This window comes from Cydia fagiglandana, chromosome 1 (genome assembly GCF_963556715.1).
Source record: "Cydia fagiglandana chromosome 1, ilCydFagi1.1, whole genome shotgun sequence".
NCBI lineage: Eukaryota > Metazoa > Arthropoda > Insecta > Lepidoptera > Tortricidae > Cydia > Cydia fagiglandana.
In genome coordinates, this window is record NC_085932.1 from 17,084,092 (window position 1) to 17,109,913 (window position 25,822).

A 25,822-nucleotide genomic window follows, 5' to 3' on the forward strand; every position below is an offset into this window, starting at 1 on the left:
CCAGACATACGTAGTTATATTAAATAGCACGATCGACATAATTGCTTTTTGTATTTTTTTTATTACTTAGGTACCTACTACATCAGTGATAAATAAGCATACACCCTACCTGAATATGGTAAGCGGTGACTGTAGGGCGTAAGCAGCTTGTCCAGTTGTATAGTGCAGTTTCATCCAAACGACCCACTTAAATATTCTGGCACCTGCGAAGGTAATTACAAAAATTAACACACCAGGTGTCATAGCCCGGAACCTCATCAGGCAGCATTAGCACGCCACATATTTCACAACGGATCCTTAATAACGCACCACCATTGTTGTTTTTAGCACTAAGGCCGTGGGAGCCAGCCACTATTCCACCGGTTACACACATATTCCCAGGGGTATTGTGCAAGTATTATGCGTCGGAGATGATGTGTGTATCACATTTTTCACTCATATTACATGCTTTGACTATGCGTATAATGAATAGGTACTTATTATTTTACATTGCATTTAAGTAGCAGTAGCCATCTCATAGGTTAAAATCTTAAAATTGTATTAATATCTGATTGACTTGCTTAAAACACAAAGAAATCAACTGTCCATTTCAGCGGCCATTAAGGTATCTACCTAAAGTCCCTTTGTGTGATCGAGGTATGATACTTAGACGACTACGTATACAACTATACAGAGATTATAATTTGGTTAAGTGGAACTATTACGTTTGATTCCAATGAAACATGTTCGCGATAAGTAGATATTCCAATTCAATTGATCTACACATCAGTAAATATTTTTTATTTTTTTATTTTTTTTTATTTATTATAATGTCACTTACAGTATACACTAAACATGACACATAGGAATATAAGCATGAAATTGAATTATACATAACTATAATAAATTATTAACAAACCAAACAGTAAGTCAAAAACTTAAATAATATTATTATCTAGTCAGTACTAATGGTGCTCGGGGCGACTATAGCCTCGAGGTAGCGCCCGGCTGTGGCTAAGAATCTCGGTTCAGGAGTCGAAAATAAGTCCAATGAATCGTCTTGGGTCAATATGGCGTTAATAAGCTTTAGAGCTCGGTAGAGAGGGGAGTGCGAATTCGACTTACTGGTGTTTGGGAGGTTGAGTAAGGGTAGTTTACGAGGACGGAGATTGTGCCTTGAAACAGGTGGAACGTTGAAAGATACCTGCGCTAAGAGGTAGCTGTTCTTTGTCTGGCCTCGTAGTAAACGAAGCAAGAACCGTACCAAGGCTACATTTCTTCGAGCTTCGAGTGTCTGGTATCCCACCATACCCAATACGTACGGGGTTGGATACAGATACGGATAGTAAAAATACATTTTCTTAAACAAGTATCTCGCGAAGGATTTTTGCACTTTTTCGACTGTTAGGACATATTTGTCTTCATGAGGATTCCATACAATGGCGTTACAATCTAGTTTGCTTCTAACATATGAATAGTACAACAGATTCAGAGTTCGTCTATTTGAAAAGTGCTTGGTCTGCCGCTTAACAAAACCCATACGTATAATACCCATTTGTATAATTACTAAACCTAAAGGGTCAGAAACGCGCCTAAGTCACTACAGGCACTGACTTGAGGTGCAGGCTTACATAGGCTGCGATTGTCACTTACCATTAGGCTAGAGGGTAAAAACAAAACAATTCGAGTTTGTTATCGCGTTGTAGGTACCCTCACTTACATATGACTGCGTCAAACCCTTGGGAAAATATGGACAGTTTTTTTTTTCTTTTCTTCATCAAATAATCGTAGTCCGCGTTGTTACTAATTAAATACCTATCTAAGATGCACCATCTACAAAATTGCATATTCATTATTTTTCATACCAATAAATATTTTTAACAACCAGTATTACAAATCTATTTAGATAACAATACCCATTGTTAAAATATTCTTACACGACACGAAGGTTAAACATCAAAACAATTAATTGCCTACAACTAAGACTTTTTATTGTACTTGGCTATGTTTAGGTCCGTTAAAATGTTTTCAAGACATCCCAGCGGTACCGAACGTTGATAGGAGTCGAGATGAAATTATTAAGGTAAGGTGGGTTAAGTTAAGACTAACATAGTTTATTTTGCTCGGGGCAAGACCTACAGTATGAGGATTCCATACAAGTGATAGTATTACCCCGGTGATAGACTTATCCCGCCTTACCACGTAGGGTATTAATTGTTAAAAAGTATCTTTATAACGGCGCGATTCGGGAAATGCATTAGAGATTAACTAGATACGATATAGTAAAGATATGTGACGTCCCACTGGTAGAGGTACCTTATGGCGGTTGGCGCTTACGCTATTATTAACGCCGCTCTAATATTATTGCGGCGCTATGCGACGAAAGCGCCGGTCACCATTAGGTTCCTTTTTCCGTGGAACGTCACATATCTTCACTATTTCATATTTAGTGAATCTCTAATTCATTTCTCGAATCGCGGCACCAACCGCCATAAGGTAACTTGCAGTGGAACGTCACATATCTTTACTATTTCAGATCTAGTGAGTGTCTAATTCATTTCCCGAATCGAGCCGTAAGTCTAATTGACCTAATTGTTGTACCGATGTACAGTCACCTGCAATAATATGTTACTCTTCGGAGGCCGCAAAAATATCTGACACTGTCTTATTTGTAGAGCCATAAGAGCGTGTCACATATTATTGCGGCCTTCGAAGAATAACATATTATTGCAGGTGACTGTACATATCTCTTAATGTAGTGCTTTTAATGGTAGATAGGTAGGTACCTACTTTTGCGTGTGTAGTATGATCCGTTTGCTTTTACTGCTGCTGTACTATCTTTTCAAAAACTGCGCTTCAAGAAAGTTTTTTGATACTTTTACTTTATTAGCCAGGTCGTACTACCCAAAGGATTCCAATAGAAAATTACCGCGCTTTTACAGGCCTTAACATATGTCCTTTAAATTTAAAACATTTTATAGGTAATTTACTTGTACCACGACAAGAACAAAGTGTCCATTTAATTCCCCCATTATCAAGCCCCCCTGCCGTGAAGGCTGCTCGATTGTGCTCCATTTCTACGACTGCACGGACCTTGGACACTGACACGCTTGGCGACACTGTTACCTCACAACGTTTATATACTACTACCCCAGCTTTTGGCCAACATATCTACATGATTTCGTTTTTAGGGTTCCGGATTTGAATATTGAAGGGTTGTCGACTTCGTAAGTTTTTATTATGTGTGACCTCTGTGTCTAAAGCAGCAGTTGAACATTATAAATTACTTTTTTTTAATAAATAGGTATGTGTACTTCTAATTCTTGAGATAATACCTATGTAAAACATTTTCTCGTACGTTAAATGTCTTACCAAAAACTACAGGTTTTTTTTATAATTGGCAAGCGTAAGTAGTGACTATGTATTAATTACTTATTAATACATAGTAGGTACCTACTAAAGTTATCTAATGGCATCTAAGGGCTAACTCGTTATAAAAATAACGTCGTTTGTAATAAAAATCATATTCGATGAATGTAAATTCACGTCAAGATGTTAATAGTTCTCACAAAGAGTTGAAAACTATTTAATGGACAATGAATGGTGAATAGACTGTAATTAGGTGAAGACGCAGAAAAGTATGTAATAGCACTTAAGCAGATTACGACTATGATGTCAATGGAAAACCTCGTTCAGAGCCGCATTAATATCCATACTAAAATAGATTATATTACTTTACGCTAAGGTTTTAAAATAGTAAACTGGTAGTTGTAAAGTTTTTGAAGTCGACTGTATGATTGCACAACGATCAATTTTGCCTCGAATCTTTGTAAAATTGGACTTTTTGAAGATGAAATTTGCCACAGAGTTATTATTCGATGTGTGGCAACGTTAATGCATTTTTAGTGTGTCCTCACATTGTAGGCGTGTGTGACCGACACGTTGAAACAATGGTTCCATTTAAATTTAAAATTGGACTAGTCTTATCATACGACTTTGTCATAACTGGGTGTTTTTTTACGCCTACGAGTTTGTATTGTAATGTTTTAAATAACTTACGTTATGGCACTATGCAAACTATGGACAATAGCACAACAGGTTTAAGTTGGAGGCAAATGATAAAATATTGAAATTAAACACCATTTATAAGAAAACTCTATTTTTAGTACAAAAAATTAAAATATTTACAATAACTGAGTATTACGACCACCCTATAATTAAACTAAAAACCAATACCTCCAAAACCACCTTCAGAGTCTGATTTATTTTTTGACTGCTATTTAAGCCAAATTATAAAGGTGTACCTTAATGTCTCATGGATCGCTTCATAGTATCGACAGAACCCTCTTCGCCTAATATCTGGACGTTTCTCACTTGTTTCCTACTTGGAGCTGCAGTTGTTAATTCTGTGGCGGGCGCCGGCGTGGGCATAAAGTCAGGACTGATCGCAAGCATCAGCATTTTCAAAAGTAGAGCTTCTCGTATATCTGGCGGGAGAAACTCTGGAGCCTCTTCTACTCTATTTGATGAACTTCCATCAGCATCGTAAGGCCTAGTGTATAATCGTCGCCTTGGGACGTATCGCTGGCTTTCGTATTGAGGGTTCTCGTAACTCGCTACCTGATTTGAATATACCTCCTGCTGCCTGTATTTTTGCTGATCGTACCTATAATCGTACCTGTCGTCTTCTTGGTATTGACGAGCATTTTGATATCTATAGTCATATTGCGGTTGTTCTTGTCTGAATAAAGGCTGATACGGGGGACCCGGTGCAACAACTTGATCCATCAAAGATTGCAATCTGTTCTGCCTGTAGATCAGAATCTGGAGTAACTTTTTAAGATCTCTCGTACTTACGGGAGCAGATATCGAGTTCATTTCATCGAGAATAGGCTCGTACCGTTGCTGGTAGATAGGAGGCTGTGTAGGTCTGTAAGGGTTTATGTACCGTGGTTGTTGTGGTTGATACTGCTGGATTGGAATACCTCTTTCATCTACTGCTATGGGAATTATTCTAGTAACCGGGCGCACGTCGTAGGGCGAAGCTGTGACCACCTCGGGTGCAGTCCCCTTTATCTGCGCATGAGTAGTAGTATCTTTCACAAACTGATGCGGCTCCAATATTTTGTTCTGGTACTCGTAGTGGAGAAAGGGCCGCTGGTTCCCAATGGGCACCGGCGATCCAGGGTTGTCTCTCAAATATTCTCTCGTCCGGAACTGCACTGTGGCTTCTGGTCTTCGGTAGATAGGTTGATAAATCCTGTCATCTTCCCTTTGGGGTATATGCACTACTGGCACTGGATTAGATGTCACTACATTTTGTTGATCAAACACACGTCCAGTACTTGCTTCTATTGTCGTTTCTTGTTCCGGCAGCTCTTGGTACTGCTCTTGTATCTTTTGTCGTGCTGCAACTAACGAGTGAATTGGTATAAGTCTAGGTCGAGGTGTCGTTGTAGTAAACAGCGGCCGAGCAGTTCCTAGTGATAGATGGCTTCCGTAGACATCAGTGGAATCGTCACCAGCTGATTGCTGCAAGTTAATCATGTGAGGATTAGGACTGGTACCAGTCAACTCTCGCCTGATAGTGTTAGCCTTAAAAGGATCCGTGTTTTCCTTTTCGTTTGTATTTTCGTAAACTGGTTTCACAGTTGAGGGTAATTTAGTTGTCGTTTGTTTTGTCACAAGGTCGTCCTTCACATCCGAACTAGGCTTCAACACCTGCGTCCTTATTTTACTGTCTTCTGATTTGGGCTTGTAAAGATTTAAAATGCTACTAGTTGTCTCCTCAGGCTTTTGCTTATCCGTAGTCGCGTCAGAGCTAGATCGTGAAGAAGTAATAGGCAATCTCCGTTTTGGTATAGGTTGAATCACAGTTCCTCTGGTAGTAAAACTGCTCCGGGTTGGGTAAACAACGGTCGCTAACGGTCTTCGAGTGGTGGATGACACTGTTTTGTTCATTCGAACAATCATTGTAGGAACACTAGGCGTCGTACTTGTAGTCACAGGAACAGGGGTAGGCATATCGCTCGAGGAAGTGTATGTCACACGCTTAATTTCACCATCCTGGTCTATATACCCGAACGTCCCTTTCACATTTCCGCGAACATCTCTACTTTCAATTTTAAATGTACCATCATCGGCTTCGTATCCTATAGTATAGGAGCCATCATCATTCAATCGTCTAATTTGCTTGACAATTTCAACTTTGGAAGGATCAGCCGTTTCGCTAGCCTTTAGAATTTCTTTGGTAGGTGTAGTAGTAGTAGTAGTGGTTGGTAATTCAGTAGTTTCATCTTTGGTGGAGTTAGTGGCGGTCGCGGCGGCGAAACACGCGAGTATCACGAGGAGGTGCATCGTGAGGACACCAGCAGCGGCATGTCGTTGCTAAGGCTGCGCCGGCACACGCCAGTCCCCTATATAAAATATCGCCCCACTCGCGTCCTCGCCGTGCGAACGTTTCGCAAAACGACTATTGTTGTCATTTCATTATCTGAAACGGAAAATCTTTTTTCTTCACAACTGCTTATGCTGTAAGATCCCAATTGTTTAATTGTCCGAGCCATTTTGCAGGTGCGCGTGTGGTCATAGGTACATTCTAGTCATCGTTTAGTTAGTCATACAAGCTTATAGTAGACCAATGGTCAAAATGTACCTACAAATCCACATACAATTAACACCGCGGCCTATTTTGAGTTTTTGTAATAAACTTTTTTACAAACCATATAAATATGTGGCATACGATGAACACCGGGATTTTAGACATTTACGTTTTGACTATCAGACTTATATGAAATTATAAATAACACTTGCACTGCGTGGGCTATCAAATCCGCTGCAGACTTTTCTTGGTCCGACTCTACTTACCTACACGTATAAGACGCCGGTCGTCAGGAAGTCGCGTAAATGTTAAATTACAGCTAGGAAACTGATTTATCCCGAGAATGATGTGTAACTTAATAATATTTCAATCCAATACATATTTCAATTAAAATTTTATTTTAAATGCCAACAGGCGTGGTCAATTCTCCACACAAACGTACTCGACTGTTTCCTCCGTGGGTTTTGATGCTAGAGCAATGATTTTTTCAACACAGATTAATATTGTCAATATCTGTGTCGGATCGTTTTGCTTTTTTTTTGATATTTTTGTTTTTTAAGGCGCTAGAGCCCTTCAAAAATGGCCCAAATGGCCTAATTGACTATGCCGCAATGAGAGGCGTAGTATTCAAAACTGATATCAATTAGCCAAATAAGCAAAACTGTCCGACACAGATAATTTCATAATCATTTAGATTTCCAAGTTTGGTTAGGATTGGTTAAGTTTTGGAGGAGGAAACAGTCGAGTACGAAACCTCGATTTTTGAGATTTTTACGCAGGATTTTTCACCTTGTCCTTATCGCACTAGTTTTAGGAGCCGCTTCCGTTAGCGAGACGGGTATATTTACCTAAAATATTTAAAACTCAGCTCCTGTTTCGTCTTAAAGTTGCGCACAAATACTTATAAATATGTTCTGTCTGAGATTTTTGTCCTCACCACTAGTTCAGAGTTGCCCTCATCTGCTTGGTTAATCGCTCTTTTGTTTCTTAAATAATGTTTGTTAATTATTACAGGGTCTACGACGGTTCCCACGATCCCTCGGAACGACTTTATATAGCCACCCAGTCAATGTCACGATAATAACAACGCGCTAGTTTTGGGTCGAATTTTAATAGATGCTGCGGCTTATTATGGCGGTGATTTTGGTTAGCGCTTTTTAGGGTACCTACCTAAACCTTCGCGCTGACAATTTTCCATGTCGATATCTAAAAGATGTTGAAACTTTTTTGTTAAGTGCTGTAGCACTATAACACATAAAATCCAAAAAAATCGTAACTCTATAAAATTACCCTCCCATAAAAAATGGACCAATTGAAATGTATGAAACATCCAAATATTTTACGCGATTTCCGGGTTGGTCTCACAGTAAAAGTTGCTCAGTATAATCCCAAAACCTCCCTGGCAACGGGAATGCAGTTATTTTTAGCCACCCTTATAGAGGCTTGTTTTTGGATAGAAAGAGAACAGGGGGCCGATTTTTTAATTTCGATCGTTCGATTTCGTCACTCGAAAATCGGTGGAAAACGCTATTATTTGAAATTCGAGCGATAGAAATTGGGAATCTAGTGGTATTGACCACTCGTTTTCAATTCTATATAGAATTGAAATGCCTAGTAGTGGAGATAGTATTGAATGAAGTACCTACACGAAATCGAGCGGTCGAATTTCAAAAATCGGCCCCCTGGTCTGTCCAAAACAAAGTCAAAACGATACCGATACACATGAATATCAGATTGAATTTGAATAATTAACATGAGAGCTGCTGGCATGAGTTGCGTTCTCGCGCGCGACTCCATACATCTAGCGCGACTTCAAGTACCTACTTATGGACTCGCGCGCGAGAACGCAACTTATACTAGACCGCCGGAATCGAGTTGGTACTAGGTACTAGTAATACACGTAACTAAATTATGAATTTAAACTCCCACGTCTTTAACATCAGCTTAATCTGACACTGTGACACTGACATGTGTTATACTTATACTCGTAGTTGGCTAACTGACGAGATTTAACAAGAGATTACATCAAGAATACCTATATCAGGAACCGTTGTGAGTTCTGCATTTTAATTACATAATTACACTAGTAAATTAGTTGCATTGTGACGTTTTAGCCGTACCTACGAGTAAAAAATTCACCTTAAAGAAACTCAAGTGCTTAGAACTCATAGACTCATACACAAAATATTTAGAACGATTCAATTTTGTCATACGAAAAATACCCATCAAGACCGATCGGTCTAATTTACTTCATATTTCAAGTTACCGTCTTCTAATTCAGAGTTGTTTCATTAAAGAAGTTAATCTGCCCTTAAAAGAGTTAGTGATTTTACGGTTCACCGCAACACAATTAACTCCCTATCCCTCGAAACAGCTAGTACATTATTGCCCATTATGGGTTCGCAGCAAGAGTCTACCTACTAAATAAATAATACAACGCTGCGTGAATTATCAATCGTCAATGTTAATGTGTTAATAGAAGGTTCAATTGTTTCCTTCAATTGTGCCAATATTGAAACCGAGCAAACGAAATTTCAAAATTGATCCACGAACGCAGCGAGTGGTTCCAAAAGTGGAATCTTGAGCGTTGCCACAGGGTTTCAAGATAGTTACGTGGGTTAAACAAACTTTGCTACCGAGTGAAACACAACATTTTCCACCACACAAACGCTAGGTAAATACTAAACTAACTATAAATATTACAAATCAAATCCAAATGAACGCGATTAAATTTTTATCATTTAAAATTCTCACTTAAAAGTAAATTCCTCCAGCAAAATGAAGCAACAACTCAAAATTTTCATTTAATTACTTTGCAACTCTTGTGAATAAAATGTAATTTTCTCATCAGATATTTAAAAATAAATAATGTTATTGAAAAACGAACTGGTGTGGTGAAAAAGTTATATCGTTATGTTTAAAGTACATAAATAAGTATATTATACCTACTACTCAACACTAATATTACATTAAGAAATAACAAATATTTATTAATTATTTTATTTCGTATGACTTTTTCATGTGAACCAACTAAAGAGCCAAGCAAAGGTCTTTATTTTTGGTTGACATTTTAGTGGTGCTGGTGGTGATAAATTCAATATTCCTAGGCAAAAATACTGGGAAGTAGTAGTTTTCCCGGTATACATTCGAGAAGTAGAATTTTTAGGGTATATACAGGGTGATTCATGAGACGTGAGCAGGACTAATCCTGCACACTCAGTAACTGATAATTGATCGATCACCGTCGTATTTAGGTGAAACAACCACACTTTTTCCTATTTTTTTACTTTTTGGCGAGGGCAAATTTAATTCTTTACAATCATGGTCACCCTACAAGACCTAATTAATAAACATAAAACCTCTTTAACCGTAATGACAGCATTATGATTACGAAGAAAATAAACTGTCAAACTTGAGTGAGATACGAGTTTTCAAAAGTAACCAGTCCGTGATGACATTCAATTTGACACAGAATATCGGTAGTCTAGTATTCTAACTGTAGGGTGACCATGCATGTCGTAAATAAATTAATAACTTTTTTTTTCAACATGACTAGAAAATTAACGTTAACCTCACTAATACTGATACGAAACAGTTGCTTATAATTTACGAAATGCGCAGTGTTAGTCCTGCTCACGTCTCCTGAATCACCCTGTATACTTAATGAACAATTTGATAAGCATCCAAGACATACATATATGTATAAGAGGCTGTTTAGTGTTTAGTCTATGTACTGGTTGTAAGACTAGTATTGTGGCCACTAATTCTGCAGTGGGCTCGAATATGGCCGTGTAATGCAAGTCATTATCTCGTGGGAAGTGAGACCTATTCTAATGTTCGTATTGTCCCTTCTGTTAGACTAATGAATTAAGTAAGAGGCCTTCTCGCGATGTTGGGTCCCGTAGCTAAATAGTGGAGAGAAATGGGGTAAGTTAGTGGAAAGATCTAAGGCCCTGGTCTCCTATAAACGCCATCGGCCGCTTACAGCGTCTGCGTCACGATGCTTACTATAGAGATGTACTGTTGTGGTCTGTTTTAGACGTCGACGTCAGCGTCTTTTTTGTTCAAAAACGTTGACGCTGACGCCAGACGCCGCGTACAGCATAAAATAGGAGACCAGGGCCTAAGTGATTCAAATACTTCTCACTGGTTTATATGAACGTTGCAAAACAATATCCATGTATTTTCGGTGCAAAAATGTACTGATACAGCCCACAACGTAACTTTAATTACAATAAAGTAAATCAATAAATATCACTATACACCTTACAAAAAATATAAAACAAGTTCTCCGCCGCGTCTGTCTGTTTGTGCGTACGTATGTTCGCGATAAACTCAAAAACTACTGACGGATTTTCATGAGATTTACACCTATCAATAGTGATTCGAGATATCGAGTGATTCTTGAAGAATGTTTAAATACATAAGTACCTATCATATATATAAAATTGAAAAACCAGAACGGGATAAAAAACGAGGGAAGAAGCGAGATGGCGCCTTACAAATTTCTAAAAAAGTTTTTTACACGTTTCTCGAATACGACGCACGTATGATAAGAAAAAACTGTTCCAATCTATTATCTAAATATGAGAATAGAACTAAAATATAAGAACTATCGCTTTCGATGCGTATTTAATTTACAATAAGGAAATGAAATTTTCAAAACAATCTTCATTTTACTACGATCGACCATTTTCGGCAACTCTCGGATCGTTTCGTTTCGGTGTAAAGTAATCTAAATTATGTTTGTCATGTTGGTATACAGTTATTTATACGTGTTTTTATACGAAGTAAAATAAAAAGTGATGTCAACCTCAACGTCAACCTTAGTCTATGATCCCCATACGAATGACTTATATGCCATTTATGACTTATCAGTCAAATTAATATTATCAATTATCATATTATTAATAATTTGTATTTTGTTGTTTTAAATTTCTTTTTGAGTTATATTATTCAGAATGACTTTCATAGCTTCGGCAAACATTGTCATTCGTCCGGAGAACGGGCTGCCGAGATGGGCCAAAAATACAAAGTTGATAGCAAGTTATAAAGTAGGTAGATATAGTGCAATTTCAGATATTTTTGAGCGAAACGACCTGGGCCCAGTTTTATAAAGTTACAAGTTACAAGTTTACAGGCGTTTACTGGCAACACTTGCTCCGTTTTTTACAATTTGCGTTTTATAAAAGTACTGTGTTACAATTTTACAGGTTACAGGTACAAGTGCCTGTAGCTCAACCATAGACGAAAATACGGGAGTTTTATAGTTTTAAACTCATAATCGAACAAGCGTTTTATAAAAATATTGTAAATTACAAGTGTAGATTTGTACACTTGTAACAAAAACTTACATACGTCTTGAGTCCTGTAACAGCACAACAGCAGTTACTTGTAGACTCGTTTTCTGAGAGATTTTAAACTTTACTCTTTATTGTTAAGCACCAACGCCAACGATTGTGCCAGGGCATGCATACTTTTCCATGCACTGACCTTATCAGTTTTTGTTAATGTATCTGTAATATATAGTAAATAGGAAATAAAGTGACAATATGTTTGATACTGATTTTATTGACGATTCGTTTTATTTTATCTACTTGGAAATGGAAAGGGATTATTCCCGATATTTGTCGTTGATTTATTAGCATTCGTCTCTTTATTTAAGTATTATAGTGCATTCACATTATGGTAAAGTGTACTATTCATAATTTTCGATGCACATCGTATTTATCTTTTAGCCGCTACCGAAACGATACATTTTAATGTAAGAATGTGAAAGAGTACTTATTTACATGTTATTTACTTATTAGGTAAATATTTCATGAAATCTAACTTAATCTGAATCTGAAAACGGCCCAAAAAGTATATCCTTGGCATGGATCGCCGCTCTCCCACTCGATTTTTCCTTCATTTCTGGCCATTTTTCCAGTAATTAATATTTTACAGCAAACAAAAACACATCATTTAGTAGAGCACCGAGTATCTATGACAGACGTTTTTTTTAAATAGTGATGTCCTTCACACCTGTAGATTTCACATGTAATCGAGATTGACCGTGGTTCTTTACAACTGTAATAATTTATGTGTATTTATAAAACACCTGTAGCCATTCACAGTGCATTACAGGTGCCTGTAGCCTGTACTCTTGTAACCTGTAACTTGTAATTTTATAAAACTGGGCCCTGGTGAAAATAAGCAAATGTACAGTCAGCAGTCAGCCAAATATCGTAATATAACTTTGTTGCCACAGAAATAAGGATGTGTCCGGATATAGTGGCGGAATATTGAGATACAAAAGTGGCTAACCTTACATTCGCTCGGACACTTAGGCTCACTTGCACCATCCCACTAACCCGGGGTTAAGCGGTCAAACCGTTAACCTAGTGTCAAATTGTACTGGTAACCATGGTAACTTTAGGTTTAACCGGTTAACCCCGGGTTAGTGGAATGGTGCAAGTGGGGCTTAGAGAGTTTGGGAGAGGATCGTGCCGTGAGGAGAGCGTACTTGGGACAACGAAATGGGTGACGCCCAATTCGACGTCATAGGTTCCGCTGGAACAACGTTGTTGCTCAAGATCTGCTTATCCTCGGCCATGGCGACTGGCAAGAGCTATCGCAAGACCGAGAAACATGGTGTGATCTGGTGTCGGACTCACATAACCGTAGTAAGTAATGTTAGTATTCAGAAAGGGAAATGGGGATTACGTACGTTTGTATCAAAAGTACGTGGCGATTTATGGGCGGTGGTCGTCCATATTCGTCTTAAGGCGGAAATTAATCTAATGAACGTGTTTGCCATTAGGCTTATAAAAATAAAATAATGATTTTATGTTGAAACGAGTTTTAAATAAATACCTACATAGATGAAAAAATATAATCTTGCCTTTTATGAAATCACATCACATCATTGTTTGAGAAATTTGCGAATTAAGTGATCCAAATAACGGCTACAATTAAATAAGGAATCCCTATCACAGTTAGAAACCCTAGCAGAGTTGAATAATAATGTCGGTATTTAAATAAACATAAGATAAACTCTTTATTTCATTTACGCGAGCGGAGCTGCGGGCCCGTCTAGTACCTATATAATTTGTTAAGGTTTTGTGTAATCCGTGTGAAGCCGGGGCGGGTCGTTAGTTATTTATAGTTCGTTTTAAAGTATGTATTAAGAAGAGTTCTACATAATTAAGCATGAATATATTTATCGGGTATAATTTATGTGGTAAAATTTTTTAAGTAAGTAAATTCTGGGTAATAATCGAGCTTGCTTATAGGTAGGTACTTCTATGGAGTTCTATCTAAACGCAGTAGATATCTTAGACGAAACATTCAATCCATATATAATATATATAATATGCATTGCAGGCGTTCATAGGCTACGATGACTGCCTACCATCTAGCAGGCCGTACGCTTGTTTGCCACCGATGTGGTATAAAAAATAATTGAAAGTAGGTAACGACTTGGCATAGCGAATGTCAACTCGTACTATTCCATATTAACTATGGATATTTTGAAGAAAGTACAATTCTACTTTTTCTTGATTACCAAAGGTACTATAAAAAAGCCTCCTGTTCCATTCTAATTTGAACTTTGTGTTGACAAAATAAAATTTAAATTTGCTTGGCAAGGTTTGACGTATCGGCTAGAGGATATAAGTAGTAGGGGCCTATTCTATTAAGCAGCACGAACTTACTCACGGTTGCTGCATGTGGTGTAGCATTCAGGGAACCCTAAAGTTACTCGCATTGAACAAAGATACTTACTTACTATTGTTTGGTTTGTGTATCTATAATATGCAAATGTATTTTTAATATTAGTAATTTAAATTAGTTTACAATTCTGTACAAGTATATTTAGATCCAACCAAGTAGGGCCCACGAAATTGTAGGCAGTGCTTGGGCTTGTGCAATAAGAATATAAGAGAAAGAGTCGTGGAATGTATTTTTTACGTAATTAAAAACAAAGGCAGGCGTAATTAAAAACAAAAATATAACGTTTAAAAAACTGTAACTTATAAATGTATGACAGTACTCTTTAGTGGTATATTTATAAAGAAAATGGACAAGTACTTGACCTCGATATCAGGATATCACGACTAGTAATTATTTTTGCAGTTATATAATTTATAACTGCAAAAATAATAACCGCTTCTCGCTGACCGCCAGCAGTCGGGCAGCTGCCTAAAGCTTGAACACGTCAAAACGTGGGCACACATTTTTGCTTATAAATTTTGTAAAGGGTGGTTAAATTTTATTTCTTTACTTAAATTAAAATCGCTATAGTATGAGGAACATATGATACCACAATAGTTGTCAATTGTATGATTCGTTTTCATGATAACGAGCTTTAAACAATAACGGAGCGAAATCACTTTGCACCAATAGCATTGGAAAAGACGATTAGGCTAAGGAAACTTGTGAAAATGTTAATATATCGAGGATCGATTAGTTTTTGTGTTTTTGAAATGTTGCGGAGACGTCAATGAATGGAAAGACAACCAGAAAGCAGAAAAACACGAGATACAAATGAGAAAAAAAAAGAAACTAGGAACATACAGCGTTCTTACATAAAGGCCGAAACCTAATTTTTCTTATGTTACAAAAAACGGACAAATATCTCAAATTTATGTACAAAAAGAGAAGTCAAGTTAGATTAAGAGCTAGCAAGAGCTTATCTGCTCCCAAAATAGTGGTGCTAAATGAAATTTGTATGCAAAATGTAGGATATTAAAACGTTTGATCATTTTTAACGTATTTGAGCGTGTTAGGTGTTAGACGATGGTTCTATAGAAATACATACTTCAAGCAATACACAAAATAAACAGTTTGACTTCTATGAGTTGCTAATACATTCCCGAAGATTGCAAGATAAAAATAATGCTAAGTATCCCCATTATTTATGGTTGAGCCAGCTACTTGTGATTGCATCAAGCGATGCCGTTAATTGATTCGCATAAGGGACATTGACTATAGAAATATATGCAAGAAACATTTGCGAAAATGACCTAAACCTATTTTAAAGAAGCCACAGCTCACAGTTACTATTTTGGTAGCATTCATCGTGTTATCATTACACTATAACAGTGACGAAGGGGTATTAACATGATGGACATGCTGACAATGCCAAAAGGGTACTTTTGGGGGATGGTAATAAATGAAGGCGGATGGCAATGGACTGGGCCCATATCAATGAATATTTGAAAAAGACACCTGTTAAAGTTATATTATCAACTTATCCGCAAATAACTCTGGCTTGGACTACTTAAACATACAGTAATCATGTCGTGCAAAGTGCCTGTGTCCTGGTCATCACGAAGTCTGTGACATGTCAAATCCTGAGGCTGAAATGATAGTCTAGTATATTAGCATGATAAACTATAATATTTTCAATTATATTCAATATATATTTCGCTCCATTAGACCTTTATTTTCTATTTATTTGTAATTTTATGTGCCCACGTTTTGGCGTGTTCAAGCTTTAGTTGCCTACACCTTTGAAAGTTTTAATAAAACCGAGCGCGACTTCTGGCCGAAGGGTGTGGTGTTTCAGCGGTTCCGGGACAATCTGCCGAATTCTACACCAAGTCAGACGACGCAACGGAGCCACGCTGTTATGTCGTCGCCCAAATCTAATGTTTAATTTGTCTTTGGTTTTATTTGTAGCTTTTTTGTTGTTTTCTTGTATTCTTATTTTTTAGTTTCAAGTGCCTTGGTTTTTTACCGAAAAGCTGTGTCACTTATTTCAGTTATAAATAAATAAAGTCATAATATTCATACCTAATCAATGCGCATGTTGCGCTGTATTAGATAAGACGATGCACGCGCTTGATTAACATTATCTCATCATTATGTCATTGGTAAAAAGTTCGCCTCTTATTTTTGTTTTCTTAATAAGGTTATATTCGAGTATGAGAACTTGTATTTTAAGCATACATAAGCCATTAAAAGATAAACACGTAGTTAAAATGTAAATTGAAGTGATATTCATATATGTAAATATACCTATCTGATAAGTACATTTGCTATCAGACGTAATGAAGGCATATGTACTAGGTAGCTACCAAATTTATTTATCACGAGTCTACCAACCTAAATAGCTACTACAGCACCTCGAGTAAAGAACGCCATCTCCCGTAAACTACCTACTACTTAAACTAAAAGTGAAAGGACAATCTCAGAATATGTTGCTACTACTACGAGTACATAAAACTTCGCTACTTTAATAATAACGCTAGAATGAGTGTATTTCCCTTAACTAGCTTTTCAATTTAGTTTCATGGTTTTCATCGAGATGGCGCTGTGCACACATATGGCAAAAATAAATAAGAAAAGGGTAATACTTACTTTACTCTTTGTCTTACAATTAGTTACACCATGTTGATCTAGATTCAACCATTCAACTTAATTTATACATTTTTTTAATGCAACTAGGACTTTCTATAACTACCGACTTCATTGTTTAAGTACCTATAAGTACGCTGCGGTAAGTTATAAGAGCAACAACAATAAACAACAACAATAAAGGGTAACGAATCGAAATAACGGCTTAATTCAAAGCCCGATTATCTATTGATTCTAACAACATTTACAAATTCAATTTAGAATGACAGATATCAAATTTATCAATGCCATTAGATAATCTCGCTTAGAATTCTTATTTAGTTGCTGTAGATAGTCCTAAAGTCCTAACTGTCCTAAGCCTGCATCTAACCTCATTAGATTCTAAGTTTTGGAAATGAAACTGTTTATACCAACGATGTTTATACCTTCTACTAGAAAATTACCGCGTAGGTTTATGATTGATCTTTAATCCGCCTGAGATAAATTAAGTGGTAAAAGCATCCCGTGATCATCACCTGTCATAGAAAATGAAGAGTCGGTAGCCTCGGCCCAGACCAGACCCGGGCCCTTCTATAGTTTCTTTTTTTTAGCATTAGAAAAAAGGTAAACAATCTTGATGTGTCTTTTAACCCGTGGAGCGCCCTACACAGACACGTGTGCTGGTAACTAGTAAAGGAGTTCCATACTACGGTAATTCTGGGGCGCTCCAGAGGTTTTGAAAAACACGTTTTAAAAATAAGTCACGGCTAATATGTAACAATTATGAATCGAATACGATCATTTATATTTCTCTGCTGACAAAAGTAACAGTTACTGATTATTAAAAAGCGTTTTTCAATTAAAAGACATGTCAAGATCGATTACCTTTTTTCTAAATGCAAAAAAAACGAACTGTAGTCTGAGTCATCCTTAAGTCATACATAGCTGCCTACTATTTAGACAGACGTAATATCAGAACAGTAAAAAACCAGTCTAGACGAGGGAATGCGGATACTAAGTCTTCTAATTACGTACCTACTAAATATATTATCAGATTATTTTTATTACTCCCGAACGACAGTAAATAATTATTATATACAGAATGATAACTCCGAAACCCTACACTGAGCATGGCCCGACATGCTCTTGGCCGATAATTTTTTTCTGATGAAAATGGCTTTCCTTTCTAAAATAATAATAAAATCGAAATGGCAGGATATGCGCCTAATAGCCAGCTACCACGTGTGTTCCAAAGTTAAATGTAATAATTTCACTTCACCCACTCGTTTGAAAAAAGAAATAAATAGATTGTAAAAAATATAATTTAATATTAAAACAAAAATTACAAAAATTACTACTAAGGTTTTTACATTAATCCGCGCGTCGTCGACTTAACGCGCGGATTTTTACATTTTATACTTATGACTACATGTTTACGATTAGGTACTGATTAGACACAGCGTCATATATGTACAGTGCGGCCACGCCACGTATCATCAGGAGTCTGTCAATACACCCCCATCTGAAGGCTGTATAAAAAAAAACATGTTGGTTTCAAATCGGACTTGGAAGTCCTCCATATTTCCAAGAGTTAAATGTTGGTTAGATTAGAAAAGATATTTTTGGTTTAATTTAAATTTCATAAAATATCACTACATATTATGTATTACGTTAATGTATTTGACAGACTCCATTTTCATAACATACATCGATCGTATCGACCAATTAGTTGTACTCAAACATTTAAATGTGACCTAAATTAAGAACTGACAGCAAAAACAACCCACAATATTATTTTAAGTTTTTACAGTATACCATAGAATCGTGGCCTTAATAATTTCTATACAACAACTTAACAAAAACAATTATCAACAGGAGATAGTTTTAAAGGAGAGCAGCTAAAATTTGATGAAAGAAGTCAAACATAAATATAGCATAAAGAACTTTACGTATACAGTTTGGGACAAAAATTTAAGCAACAGGACTAGTTATTTACAATTAGAACATTGTGAGTGTTTTTTTTTTACTGTTAGCACTTAATTTAATCGGATATGGCCTTTCGAGCGTTATTTACGGTAATATGAAAGATTAAAATATCAGTCATCAGCTTAGAGGTCATCCATCCATCAAAGTAGGTACAATAACAAAATAAAGAAGGACACGTATATTAAGTGTAACCAACCTAATGACTACAAATATCTTGAGACCGGTGCTGTCTGTATACACGTGCTTACTAATGGAGATTATACCGTCACAAAATCGTTTATGAATGACATTGATAATGGATTGGATGGTCCTAATTTAAACCTAGGCCAAAATTGGTCGATAGTTTTATTTACCTAGCTCAAAGATATTCTACTAATAGAGAAACTAGAACTGGATGCCATGCCCTCTGAGGAAGGCGTCAATCTGCCCTGAAGAGGGAGATTCACCACGCGGCGCGACGTAGTAGTACTGAGGGCCAGCTGCGGCCCTCTGGGGTTGCGGCGCTTGCGCGAGCCTCTGCGCCTGAGCCCTCGCTGCAGCCCTATCTCTTTGCAACTGAGTTTGTTGCAGCTGCTGTTGCTGAGCGAATAGCTGCTGGGAGTTCTGGAATTGAGCCTCATTTTGTTGCCTCTGGTAGATTTCTTGAGGGTTCTGGTGCTGAATCTGGTGTCGGAACAATGGTACGTTCGAAGCGGGCGAAGACGGTATAGATGGCAGTTGAGGTGAAGGAATGAACGGCCTTTGCTGCTGAAGTTGAGGTTGGGCTACGTAAGGTTGAAGGCGCTGGTTGAGATTCAACTCTCCCCCCTTTGTTTGAGGCAGGGACTGGAACAACTGAGTGTTGTAGCTTCCACTCGAAGGATCATATACCAGTTCGGTAGAGTACAGAGGATTACCACTAGGAGCTTGAGCGACAGCAGACTTCGAGGGTCCGTTAGCAGCAGTAGATGCTGTGGATTGGATTTGGTTCTCACGATGGAACTTGGCAAATTCAGCCGCGAAGTCGATTTGGCCGGAGCTAGGTCTAGCCGTGGTGATCACAGCAGGAGCTGGAGAAGGTGAGTATGCGGCGGGAGCAGGTGAGGCAGAGTAGTTAGGAATCGGAGACGGCGAGTATTCAGGCTCGGGGCTGTACTGGGGCTTAGCGGTTACTTGAACCAACTGAGGTCGGAATGTCGTCGCAGGCGGCAGGGCGCGTGCAGTGGTTACTGGCAAAGGTCTCGGGGTAATAGCGATCTGCTGAGACTGATACGAGGGCCGTCTCGGGGTCGGGCGCTGGACCACTCTCTGCCTAATGTGTTGCAGAGGTTCTTCTTCAACCTCATCCTCGTCAGCGTCTCTGAAATCGTTTTGGAAGTAGGTCGTAGTGGGTCGAGTAGTGGTCGGTCGATGGGCAGGCCTGGTTGGGTAATTAGGCACGCCGTCGTCGCGTTCTGCGGAGTCTGGGGCAGGTGCTTCGGGTTCCTCTTCCTCGTTGGGCTTGTTGGGGTCGCAGGGGTTGCCGGAGACGTAGGTAAACTCCCGTTTGTTGCCGTCGGGGTCCACGTAGCCGTACTTGCCGCGGACGACGCAGTCGGTGCCGCGAGTCTCTTCCTTGAAGGAACCGTCGGCGGCTTCGTAACCGAAGGTGAAGCTACCGTCATCGTTTACCTGTCAAATCAGAAGAACAGTAATTAAAATGTACAATTAGGTAGTAGTATAGTAAAATACATGTGATCATATTAAAATAGTTTTTACATACACATAATGATACTTCTCACATTTATCAGTAATATAAATATAACTATCCTGTAATATAAAAAATTGTACTGATAAAATAAAAATTAATTTAGAATTTAACTCATATGTAGGTACCTACAAGTCTTTACCTTTAAGTAAATAAGTAGCATTACTAGCATTAGTCAATGTTAACCTATTGCTAAACATATGCTAACGTATCTTTGAAAACGAGTCCAAATATCTTATTGTGTGGGCGAACGGGTTATAAAGTAACGTCATAGTGTGCACTGTGCGTGTGCAATTCATATTGTACAAACCAAGCAAAACGCACAGTACTTATCTCCTTTCAGAACAGAGTCATGTGGGGCTGGACCACAGAATAAATAATAGTACTAGGCACAGAAGATTCACTCTCTAACAAAACGCGTCTGTTACGATTAGGACAGATATGACCGCTAGGTGGCGACAGCGCCACGCGCGGCTTATGACTAGCCACCAAAATTGGTGTGGGACGGATGTACTTGTAGCCACCTGTTGCAAAGCGTCGAAATCGCGGAGTGAGTCACGCCTGGCTGGAGTTAATGTAGTGTTCCATTATTACCTTGTAGTTCCTGATGGTCTGCACGGGCGGCTGCTTGGGCTCCTGCGGCTGGCTCTTGAGCCTCGCGGGCCCTCGCGGCGCCGTGCGCGGCTCGTACTCGTCGAGCCGGTCGTCGGCGCGGTTGAGGCTGGAGTTAATGCAGCGTTCCTTTATTACCTTGTTGTAGTTCCTGATGGTCTGCACGGGCGGCTGCTTGGGCTCCTGCGGCTGGGTCTTGAGCCTCGCGGCCCCCGCGGCGCCGCGCGCGGCTCGTACTCGTCGAGCCGGTCGTCGGCGCGGTTGAGGCTGGAGTTAATGCAGCGTTCCTTTATTACCTTGTTGTAGTTCCTGATGGTCTGCACGGGCGGCTGCTTGGGCTCCTGCGGCTGGGTCTTGAGCCGCGCGGGCCCTCGCGGCGCCGCGCGCGGCTCGTACTCGTCGAGCCGGTCGTCGGCGCGGTTAGGGCTGGAGTTAATGTAGTGTTCCATTAGGGGTCCCTTTGTTTCCCATAAAGTTTTAAGTCATAATGTATTGTTTGTCATATTATCGTTAGTCATAAAACTGAAACCGTTAACTTTTCAGGATTTTCCGTAAGGTTATGCTGTAGATAGGTTAGGTTAGGTTAGGTTTGTTTTATGTCAATCCTGAAAAGTTACGCGTTTCTGAGAAAAATCAATTATGACTAACGAAAATTCGGACAAACAATACATTATGACTTAAAACTATTTGGGAAACAAAAGAGACCCGTTCCATTATTACCTTGTTGTAGTTCCTGATGGTCTGCACGGGCGGCTGCTTGGGCTCCTGCGGCTGGGTCTTGAGCCGCGCGGGCCCTCGCGGTGCCGCGTGCGGCTCGTACTCGTCGAGCCGGTCGTCGGCGCGGTTAGGGCTGGAGTTAATGTAGTGTTCCATTATTACCTTGTTGTAGTTCCTGATGGTCTGCACGGGCGGCTGCTTGGGCTCCTGCGGCTGGGTCTTGAGCCGCGCGGGCCCTCGCGGCGCCGCGCGCGGCTCGTACTCGTCGAGCCGGTCGTCGGCGCGGTTAGGGCTGGAGTTAATGTAGTGTTCCATTATTACCTTGTTGTAGTTCCTGATGGTCTGCACGGGCGGCTGCTTGGGCTCCTGCGGCTGGGTCTTGAGCCGCGCGGGCCCACGCGGCGCCGCGCGCGGCTCGTACTCGTCGAGCCGGTCGTCGGCGCGGTTAGGGCTGGAGTTAATGTAGTGTTCCATTATTACCTTGTTGTAGTTCCTGATGGTCTGCACGGGCGGCTGCTTGGGCTCCTGCGGCTGGGTCTTGAGCCGCGCGGGCCCTCGCGGCGCCGCGCGCGGCTCGTACTCGTCGAGCCGGTCGTCGGCGCGGTTAGGGCTGGAGTTAATGTAGTGTTCCATTATTACCTTGTTGTAGTTCCTGATGGTCTGCACGGGCGGCTGCTTGGGCTCCTGCGGCTGGGTCTTGAGCCGCGCGGGCCCTCGCGGCGCCGCGCGCGGCTCGTACTCGTCGAGCCGGTCGTCGGCGCGGTACAGCGCGTCGTACTCGTCCGCCGACACCAGGACCACCTGGAATACATCATTAACATGGTTACTGCAGTTGTACTCGTAGGTATGAAGCATGTGTCTAGCTTTCACACTGTCTGGTTCAGTATCGTAGCCGAGCGTAAGGCTGCCTGATGGTTAGCGGTCACCGTATCTCATACAAATTACAAATTCAAAAACTTCATATATGCATATAGAGTCTGGCTAACCAAAAATTGTTGACAGATATTTCGTTGTTGTATCACCAATTGTCTATGATTTAAAAAAAAGCTAAAAGTCAGTTGTCAATTTATGTCATTCATTCAAATTGTTTGCGGTTTATAATGGATTTATTTTAAATAATATTAATAATTTCTATACTGAGTGACTAACTGACTATAGTGAGGTTCGCTAACTATTATTTAAGCTCGTAAATAATTACGACAATGTGCGAAGTCGACGTGTAGCGTTGTATAACGAAAAACTGCAATGTTTACAACTCCTAACCAAATATAAATAAATTAGGAGGTTGGTGCTCTATAAATATTTTGATACTTTAAGTATTAGTTCTAACATTTGCGTATTACTTTGATTAAGTACGTGAATTTATTAATGCCTGAATCTCATAAATATGACAAGTGTACAAAGAAACGGATTAACTAAAAGTTCTGAAAAATTTCTATAAAATCTAAATATTGGAACGTAAACATTAGGTGTTTGTCGTTGACTGTACTTTAAATAGTGGTAGAAATTATGTGAGCTGACTTTGAGTGCACGTAAACGTTTATTTAACTTATTTCCTTAGGTACCTTACTTGTACACAGAATATCATAAATATTGTCGAGTATCAAAACTATAATTCTTACTACACAAAGTGTGACCAGCCCAAAATTTTTTGAATTTCCCGCCAAAAATTTAGGTAAAATTTCAGTAGCCAGACTCTATATGTTATACGTTTATTTTTATTTCATTTGCATTGCCTCTTTATGGGAGAACACGATTAAAAATTGCTGCGGTGCTGACTTTAGTATTGTGTTTTCGTTAGATTGAGCTTTAAAGATTTACTGGGCTAATAGATAACTTAAGGTTAAGTTTCCAACAAAGCTAAGCGAAGTAGCGGTCCATTCGGAACGCCATCATAAATTTACGCGTCAATGGAAACCCTCCTCGCAGCGTTCCTAGACCGGGCCGGATCTTCCGGCGCTTCGTTTTCTATGGAAAGCCACGTGATCACCGATCAGCAGTCATAGAAAATTACATGTCGGACGCCTCGAGCCGGACCCGGCCCGGTCTAGCGTGAGTCATCCTTTACTTATGCATGTTTATCATATGGTAGAACTCTGCAGAAGTAAGTTGTATGAGTATGATGATTCAACTTGTTAAGTTTATATGATATAGACCTGATCATTGGAAGCTCGTTCTTGCGCCTGCGGCTCGTACTCGTACTGCTGGGGCTGCACGTGCAGGCGCGGCCGCGGTCGCGCGCCCGCCGCCAGGCCCGTCGCCACCAGCAAACATACAACCTGGAACCAGAGACATTACATTTTAATTTCATTTTATCCACTTATCAAGAGCTACTTTTTTACAAAATAATGAACTTTATTTGCCCGTGCCAGAGAACAGACATCGTATCGTACCTATAGTCTGCCAGTCCAATTTTGACAATAAAAAGGCGACACTTTTGATAATTGCAAGAGACGAAGGGTCGAATCCTTTTGTTATTTTTTTTAATTACACGCCAGATTCTAGTTTCTACTATCAAATTGATTTCACAAACCATATTAGCTTGCTCTATCAGGTACCTTTATCAACAAGCTAATCGCCACGTCCAAAAAATTATAACATAAGTTATATTTACCTACAGTCAAACAATTACATCTTAATAAATATTGACATTATTAAAGTCTTAAGTGAAGTTAATGGTAATTATAACTTAATTATTTTACCTACGAGTATGTTATGAAGACGAAGAAGAACATCACATCTTGGACCCAATGTCCTAATAGCATGACAATCAAGAAACTCATTTGCGTTGTCAAAATTAGCCAATCAGAATGAAACCACGAAAACATCAACACCGTCCTTGTGCGGGTAATTACGGTACCAATTATTACCTACATCATAGTGCTCGTGGTGAGAGCGGCTCTTGAACTTATCAAGTAAAGTTCACCAAGTGTGGTGTTAACACCATTAAATTAATTGAATAATTTGTTTTTGCATTCTACATACAAAATATATATACTATTATTTAAGAATTTATGTAAGTAAATAATAATAACGGTCAATAAAGTGTGGTGTAATCCGATCAACAATCTTCTAATAATTTTGACATTTCGAAAAAAGATATTAAAACAGTTAAATACCTGTAAGTAATAATATGAATGATTTCTCTCTCTCTGATTTCATTGTTTAAGGCCGAAGACATCACTAAATATTTTCATGCGACTTCAACAAATGAGGTGCTTTCTATGGCTATGGAAACGAAATTTGTAATTAACATTTTTTTTTTTACTTATCGAACACATTAAACCGGTATATTATGTTCTATTATTAAAACTAAACATCCGGAATACTAATTTAAGGCGTATAAAGTATCCTATGATATGAACCAATGCTTAGCAATTCCTTACGCAAAGGTACTAAAGCGGTAGTTCATGTCGGTTCTCGTTAAATTATGGTCATCGTCCATTTAGATTAAATAAATAGAAGCAATAAATAGACGAGTGTCATGGTCAGGAGGTCACTCGCCGGCCGTTCAACTTAAACATTATGTAATGATGTGTTGGTCATTTAATATGATCTTCTTTGCATAATGTGATATCTATACACTTCCGAGTTTCCGCTGTTATTTGTTTTTAATACCAGTATCATACGCGCAGTCGGGTGCGACTTATTTTTTTTCATCAAACCGCGGTAAGATTAAATATCGCGTCCCGTTAATGGACGTACGCACCTTAAGCAAATTAATCTTAAATTAGCGATCCCTAATCCAATACGGTTGTCTCCACCGACCATAAGGCCAAGGAGATGGGGGCGCTTTATCGGACGGGGCCGGAGGTGGAGATATGGTAAGGAATACCAAGGAATCTTGAGTGTGAGCGATATTTTATGCCTCCTTTTTAGGA

General features: G+C 39.0%; 2 protein-coding genes across 2 annotated transcripts in view; both read right to left on the bottom strand.

The window, feature by feature from the left end:
• Positions 1–4,239: 4,239 nt before the first annotated feature.
• LOC134665579 (uncharacterized) lies at positions 4,240–6,545 on the bottom strand. The gene has a single exon (XM_063522550.1). It carries the CDS (start codon positions 6,334–6,336, stop codon positions 4,285–4,287), a length of 2,052 nt encoding a protein of 683 aa, XP_063378620.1. The 5' UTR covers positions 6,337–6,545; the 3' UTR covers positions 4,240–4,284.
• An 11,663-nt stretch (positions 6,546–18,208) lies between these two features.
• The window catches only part of LOC134666147 (LIM domain-binding protein 3-like), a 42,737-nt gene continuing 35,123 nt past the window's right edge, over positions 18,209–25,822 (bottom strand). The window contains exons 2-5 of the mRNA XM_063523304.1: positions 24,098–24,220; positions 22,666–22,742; positions 22,422–22,524; positions 18,209–20,536 (exon numbers count right to left, since the gene is read on the bottom strand). Coding sequence (XP_063379374.1) covers positions 19,271–20,536; positions 22,422–22,524; positions 22,666–22,742; positions 24,098–24,220 — 1,569 coding nt within the window. The 3' untranslated portion in view covers positions 18,209–19,270. The remainder of the gene's footprint in view (positions 20,537–22,421; positions 22,525–22,665; positions 22,743–24,097; positions 24,221–25,822) is intronic.